General features: G+C 34.3%; 1 protein-coding gene across 3 annotated transcripts in view; it reads left to right on the top strand.

The window, feature by feature from the left end:
- The first annotated feature begins 898 nt into the window (after nucleotides 1-898).
- LOC121313115 (ran-binding protein 9-like) overlaps nucleotides 899-8,335 on the top strand; it is a 56,428-nt gene continuing 48,991 nt past the window's right edge. The window contains exon 1 of one of the 3 annotated variants that reach the window (XM_041245298.1): nucleotides 899-1,343. In XM_041245298.1, coding sequence (XP_041101232.1) covers nucleotides 1,127-1,343 — 217 coding nt within the window. In that variant the 5' untranslated portion in view covers nucleotides 899-1,126. The remainder of the gene's footprint in view (nucleotides 1,344-8,335) is intronic. The other 2 variants (XM_041245296.1, XM_041245297.1) reach the window with 2 other exon arrangements.

Below are 8,335 nucleotides of genomic sequence, written 5' to 3'. Positions count from 1 at the left end.
CTGGAATTCTTGGTGCTTTGAACTTGGAACAGCTTCTTTTAGTTTATAAATACATGTATTTAGTTTAGATTAAAGATAAACAGTAAATCATACACAACACACAAAAGGATATTAATCAGGTATATATATATATATATATATATATATATAATATCTATTCTGTATAATATATATAGATACGGTACATCATTCATAGAAAAAATAAAGCTCAAGTAACATTCAAACCTCACATTAACAATGAATGTCTTGGCAAAAAATATTAATAATGGGTAGACGTTTTAGGCGTGTGGTGAACTTTGTTTTAGGACCGTTGCAACACATGGTCATTAGGACACCGAATGTCATGGAGGGCTGCCAAACATTTTTTTAATCTTCAGAACTTGTGAAGAAACATGGATCTTTCTTATTAAAATTATTTAAGTGGTAGTGCCCGTCGAAGAACGCACTACCGCGTACGGATGTTAACCGCGACTGGAATTATACGTCGTGAACAGCCGTATGGATTCATGGTGTTACTTCCAAATCCATACACACTGCACTCATAAACACAAAGACTTAATAACACTGGGTGCTACATTCAAATAATAATAATAATAATAATAATAATAATAATAATAATAATAATAATAAGTTTAATTTAAAATGCATTAACCCAATGTAAAGATGAATAATAATAATAATAAAAGTGGTGAGGAAAAGCGCGTTGTGTTCGCGCGCGCAACACAAGTGTTCTCGTTTTTTTTTTTTTTTTTTTTTTTTTTTTTTTTTTTTTTTTTTTTTTTTTTAAATCTTTTGCCCATGTCTGGACAACGAATTTGTCCCCCAAACAGGCGGATCGGTGAATGTAGTATCGATTGTCTCTGTCTGTACTCTGTATGCACTGAGTCATTGGGGAAGTGAAGTGTGCTGTTAGTTTGACTACAGAGTCTCTGATCCAATCAGATCTGCGGATTATGTACTAACAACAAACAAAAGATCCTTCTGTCTCTGCTAGGTTTTCTTTATATCTTTCAGGTTATTAGTATTATATTAATTATTATTAGTTTTCTCTGCGCCATTTATTATACCTAAGTTATTTTTTATTGTAGTTATTAGTATTTTAATTGACAAAAACAATCTGCTCGCCATGGCCGGGCAGTCTTCGGGCTCTGGGTCCTTGATGTCGGTCGTGGTTCACGGGGACTCAGCTCTCAACGAGCAGGAAAAAGAGCTCAACAAGCGGCTTAGGCGACTCTACCCGGCGATAAATGAACAGGAAACTCCGCTGCCCCGATCCTGGAGCCCCAAGGACAAGTTTAGCTACATCGGTCTCTCCCAGAACAACCTTCGAGTACATTATAAAGGTACACTAATTACTCTGTTGTGTTTTAAATTAAAGCATTACTTTTACAAAAGCAAATATCAGATTAGTAGATATGTCGAGAGACTATAAAATGCTGGTAAATACTGGCTCAGTAACACCCTGTGGGAGATTATTTTACAGGCTTGTGTTCGCTAGAGCGAACACAAACCTGTAAGGAATTGATATTTTTATAGTGTTGCGTCTGTCACCTGTGTTAATTGTGCTCAGTTATTTTGCTGTGTGTCACAAATGTGAATGCTCAACAATTGTTACTTTGGGTTATTACACAATTGGTACAAGACATAGGGTAATATTGCACAATCTAGATTTTCAGACTTGGTTGCATCAACAACCTTGACAGTGAAACAAATTGTAAAAGATGGTGAAAAAAATAACACCCCTTGCATTGTCGCAAAGTTTATATCTACCCGGCTAATGCATAGTAACACGTTAAAAAATTAAATGTGACTAGAAAATACAATGTAGATTAAGGTATTATCCTGTTTTTGTTTGTTTATTTATTTTTTAAAATTGTATTTATGTATTTATTTATTTATTTATTTTGAGGAGCACGTAAAGGTCTAATTTCAATGCCATAAACACATTAGTCATGTACCTTTCGATAAACAGAGTTACTGTAACGGGGAGCCCAATTTTGGTTTGTCAGTTTTTGTTTTAGTTTTTTTTCTGGAAGATTGGCCTAAATTGTACTACTAGTACTTCAATGAAAATGGCCTACATTTAACTAAAATAATATGAAGTGTTTATATAAAGCATAGGTTACACATCTCTGAGCACAACAAGATGTAGCCTACTGTTGCGTTGTACTATCAAAGTGAATGAGAAGCCAGATGATGTTTTTATTACTCATATTAGGCCTTAAAATAACAGGAAGAGAGAATCCATTCTCATGCACAGCCCTGACTGTTGGGCACACTGTTATGCAGGCCAGCTCAGGCACATAGCAGGTACATGGCTTGTCGGTTGTCAACACCTATAATAATATATATATTTTTATATAGTGCATTTCATAGTGGACCACCATCATAAAGCGCTTTACAGAGGTAGGCTGTGAACTGTGCATTATATGCAGAGTCACTTACAATAGGACAATGATTTAACATCTTATAGGTAGGATGGAGCACAAGGAGGTTAAGTGACTTGCTCAGGGTCACACAGTGAGTCAGTCAGTGGCAGAGGTGGGATTTGAACCAGGGACATTCTGGTTATAAGCCCTGGACTGGTCCACACTCGACCACACTGCTTCCTATGAAGAAAACACAAGTGTAAATAATTGTCTTGAGAACCAAATACTTTAAGGCCTAGATGTCAGAAAACCTATTTCAGGATCTAGCAGTTTTTTTTTTGTTTTGTTAAGAGAATTGGTTGCAGATGAGGGGAAAAAATGAAAAGGGGCCCCTTCAAGGTGAAGAATGTGCAGGCCAACTGTAGCAGGTTTCATACAGGAGGAATTGCCACATTTGCATTGACAGAACTGAACTTGCTGGTAATTCACGGTTAAAAACATGATATGTAGTCATGGGCCTCTTGAATTTAATCTACTAATGTACTTATCTGGAGTTCTCAACCTTTTTTGCTTTTATCACAAATTCAACCTTTAGCTTGAAATAAAATATGTTGGAGAGACTGGAACAAATTTATATAAAATAATTCAGAACCACCTTTCATTAATTAGAAATAAAAAAAAAAAAAAAAAAAAAAAAAAAAAAAATGAACCAATAGTACAGTACTTCACCAGTCAAGGACATGACATAAATGATGTCAAGTTTGTAGTATTAGAACAGCTAAAATTAGACAATGCGACATATAGAAGAATAAAAGAAAGTAAACGGATAGACTGAACACGATTATGCCAGCGGGACTCAACAGAAAAGAATGAACTGATTAAGTCTAATAAATATATAAAAGTTAAAAATAATTAAATAAACAAAATTAATTCAAAAGTTGTGCATGCTGATGCGCTGGGGAGACCAAATCAAGGCTGATCCTCAGAGCTAGCATTGCATGATAATATAAGTTTAAGTTTATATAAAATAATGTTAATGAGAATTAATATAGATTTCAAGATATAAGTAAAAATTATGTCACAATATATAGAACACCATTACATCATGCAAGAATAAATCATTGATTTGAATATAAACAATAACAAGTAGTTGTCATGCCATCAAACACCTATAAATACCTCCAATGTTTTGATTCAAACACAGTTTCCCTTGAGAAAGATATGTACAACAATATATTATATAGATTTTATTTTATATTTGTGGCAAGCTGGCCTGAGCGGTGACGTCAGACCCAAAAGAACACACAGTACTGTAAAATGTGAATGTACTGCTTGGGTGTTTTATTAAAGAAACTAAATAAAAGGTTTGAACACAAAACACAAGAACACTTTATAAAACAAAATGGCGCGTTGGCCAAAATAAATAGACAGACAAAACAGACGAAACCAAACAGACACTAAAACGGGATGAACGCTAAATAAAGTCTTAATTCAGCACGTGTAGCAATTGTAGTTATTCCTTTTTAATTTATTCTCCTCCTCTTCTCCACACTGAATACCCAATCCTGAGTGAGTAAATCGTGAAACTATTTATACAGCTGTACTGGGATTAAATTAATAATTATTTATTCACTTGACTCCCAGCACGTGAACTAATTTGTGCAATCCCTGTGCCCACATACTGTTACATTTAATCTGCACGTGAAGTGATTGGCCCATCCCTGTTCCTAAATACAATTATACATTTTACATCACCTGTGCTACATAACCTACACAGTACATACACACAACATAAACACCCTACATACAGCATAAAACACAAAAATACGCACAGGGGCGGGGCACCCCTCCACTTTCTATCTCCTCTCTCTCTCTTATATATATATATATATATATATATATATATATATATATATATATATATATATATATATATATATATATATATATATATATATATATATATATACACACATATATATACACACCAGGGATAGAAAAAAGACTCCTATTGTTATTGCATATCAGTTTCACCCATTCCAGGTTTTACACTGAGCTTGATTAGGCCAGTGGTGCACAGGTGTTTTTCCCGATTTTGTGTAAATTGCATAATTTTTCCTTAACTACAAAAAGTCCATATTTAGCTAACTACATATGCGTATCACAAGTTCAACATTTATAATCAGTCTATAAATCTTTTTTTCTTTTTGTCTTTACACTTGGCGAGTGAACATTTAGCTGACATGTTAAACCTTGGTTTCTAAAAAATAAATCTGTGAATTTAAATATTTTCTTTACACATCGTAAGTCAACATTTAGCTAACATTTCTAACAAATAAATCTGTGAAAAAATACATGCAACTTAAATCTTTTTTTTGTTTAAACTTGGCGATTCAACATTTACCTGACAAATCTGAAAAAAACATTATCGTTCAGCAATGAAATCTTAAAAAAAAACAAAAAAATACATAAATGTTTTTTCATAAAATAAAGTATGCGCACCAGGAGCGATATGAATATGGCATGAGTAAAAAGAAAAATTATGTAACTAGTCATGAAAAGAAGACTCCTTTTGTGGAGACAAAATAAAATATATAAAACTATGGCTGCAATGAAGAGTACATTTTGACCTTCAAAGGTTCGGAACACATTACTGAAGGACGGTTCGAACCGTAGATGGTTTTCATTTGCATAATTTACTGATGACATCACCATAGCTACTTGTTTATATTTGATTGAAAATCCTATTTGACAGTTAAGCCATATAAATGGAATAAAACATTCATATGTAGTTTAAATATGCATTATGTAGAACAGTAATTATATTTTTGTAATTTAAATTTTTTAAAAATACACTTTTTTTTTACACGTAGTTGATGCTGCTTGCACGTATGCTTGCATTTCAGCATTACTAACTGCAGTGGACTTAGGCAAAACAAACTTAATTTAACAGCCACCATTCCAAGCAGGTTAACAGTCACGGTCACATTTTGCTACCACCACCACCACCTTACGATTGTAAAGTGATCCCAGAGATTGGATCTGCCTTCATGATACATCAGCAGTCGCTTGCACAGTTTGCGTTCAGTTTTTGGTCATCTGGGCGTTTAACAAAAAAATCCCAAACAGCAGAGGGGTTTCGAGACATTTCTTTCAATACGCTATTGATTTGCTGTCGAGATGGCGAATGAAGAAATTTGCCTCTGGTTAACATGGGCTGGAGGGGGGAGGAACGGACGGTGCTCAGTTTTGTCTAAATTAAAATTATTCGCGTATATTTCAAACCTATTCTACCATAGCACTTCTCTTACACTGTCTTTTATACTAGGTATACATGTACATGTACAGTACATGTTTTACTGAAGCACTACAACCGCTATAGGTACACCCTGCTCCATACATGGCAGCCACACATATAAAGTTGCTATTTGTAAAGATTTGATTGGATTTTAATACAACTGCTTTTCTTTAAGTAATATGCATTATACAAATAATTAAAAAAAAAATCGAATTTTACATGCGAGTGATATTTAATGTGTTATTTGCAGTATTCACACATTGTCAAACGATTTCTTTTAACAGGAAAAAAAACCCAGTATGTGAATGGCGTCTGATGAACCTTCGAAGGTTAAAAACAATCTTTGAATTCCTGGCTTGCGAATTAACCTTCTAATACAGCCCTAAATAAAACACGAAAGAGTGTGCGTACACCTCACACTAAAAAAGGAACCAGTTTGGGGGAATACCACCGGCTTGTTAGAGGAAATGTGATTATTTTATTATTATTGGTCAACATTATTAAAACAAAGAAGCACCATTTTACAGAAATACGAAACCAGTGTGTGGCGCTCCCTGTCACTTTGACTAAAATTAAGGTGAAATAAAGAGAAATAGACATATCATCAATTTCCAGTTGTTCTGCTATTTCTTGCCATGTGTCGTCCTTCTTTTAATTGTCTTTATAACCACGGACACTGGCATCGTAAAGACAATTATATTTTTTGACTTAAATAATGAAAGTCTCATTGATGTAATTTTTTTTATTTCTGTGGTAATCTCTGCATGAGCGAGACAGTCTGACAGCCACTACCTTTGACCTTATTTCTGATTGGTCCATTGCATAGTGCAAAATAGAAATTAAATTCATTCGCGCCGCTCGCTTCGCTTGTGTTGTGCATTACTCCATTTAAATCAATCGTTCTAATTATTTTTGATTCGCGTCCAGTGTACATAGCTCTAACATGCAAGCCCACGGCCATAGACGAGTTTGATTTGGCATTTTATGCAGCAGAGCAGCACTTACACTCCGATTTTTAACCCTTCGCGATCCTCTGTTGGACTAGGCCTGACATTACAATTTTTCCTTTCCATCAAAAAGATATAAAGCACAGGTCTCTACTAGTTTTTTCTGCATTTTCCGGAGAAAAAAACCTTTCAATGGCCGAGTGCGACCAAGAGGACAGGGCTCTACGTTTAGATTTTAAACCTCTACCGGCCCCTCGGGCCACTGAGCTAGTGTTTTTACTGGCCCGGATGCAATTTTATCTGGCCCATTATGTTTATATATTTTTTCATATGGTTTTTATTTTCAGTATGTTTCCAAATGTGTATGGTAACCAAAGAGAGCCCACATCTCAAAAGAAAGTGGCTAAACAAAGCCTTTCAGTATATGTTACTTCAGCCACTTAACATGTATATAGCAAGTTTTCCTTGTTTTGAATTATTTACAGGTTATTGAATAAACAAAATAACTTGACTTCGATTCATCTGATGTCAATACTTGATGGCTAGTTGCAATTAGTAATGTTAAACTATTTGTACTGTTGGAATGTACTTTCTGTTTTGGCCAGGTTACAATATTTACACTAAGATTGTTATAAATATTATTTGTTAGAATTAAACAGATGTAGAATATTTAGGTTGCTATGTGATAGGTGTTATTTTATTCTGAATACACTACAGCAACAGTTATTATTTGGTGGTTTGGACAATATTATGCTACTGTTGCTTTAATTGGAAGAGCAACGCGCTGTGACGTTGCTGCTCATTGAGTTCTGTGTATTTTAATTCAGAAAACAAAAGAAAAAAACTTGTGCCTAAAGAAATAGGGTACAGAGTGAAGAAATCTCGTCTTGGACATTGTTTGAACACTTTGTGAACCCGGCTAAACTTTACCGGCTTACAGTTATGCTATCTGCTTAGTGCACATGCATTTGCCTTTTACTCTTGGTAGCGTAAGGGACCAGAGTTCGGGTAATCGAATACACAAAAAGGTTGCACCTAGTATATTCAAATAGGAAACTCTATTAAAACAATATTCTAATATAAACACTATTAAAACAATATTTATAACACAAAATAATAACAGTCCTACTTAGAGCGTTATAGCGAGGTGACCAGAACTGAACACAATATTCAAGATAAGGTCTTACTAATGCATTGTACAGTTTTAACATTACTTCCCTTGATTTAAATTCAACACTTTTCACATTGTATCCGAGCATCTTGTTGGCCTTTTTTATAGCTTCCCCACATTGTCTAGATGAAGACATTTCTGAGTCAACAGAAACTCCTAGGTCTTTTTCATAGATTCCTTCTCCAATTTCAGTATCTCCCATATGATATTTATAATGCACATTTTTATTTCCTGCATGCAGTACCTTACACTTTTCTCTATTAAATGTAATTTGCCATTGTTGTGTGAAATTTAATTACTTTAAATTTAAAAGGAAGTTGAAGTTGAAGTGGAAGTAAATAAGACAATTACTTCACAGAGTAATTTTAAAAGGTCCTTTATTATTTCACACACACACACACACACACACACACACACAGTTACATACACAGATGCTATACTGCGAATAACGATATCCCTAACGGGACACAACCCAACAAAGTTACATACAAAGATTATATTAATCACAGATCAATACAATCCATGAGATGCAACTGAACTAATTCTTACC

The sequence above is a fragment of the Polyodon spathula genome, chromosome 3 (assembly GCF_017654505.1).
Source record: "Polyodon spathula isolate WHYD16114869_AA chromosome 3, ASM1765450v1, whole genome shotgun sequence".
Lineage (NCBI taxonomy): Eukaryota > Metazoa > Chordata > Actinopteri > Acipenseriformes > Polyodontidae > Polyodon > Polyodon spathula.
This window is presented reverse-complemented; position numbering and strand designations above follow the sequence as displayed.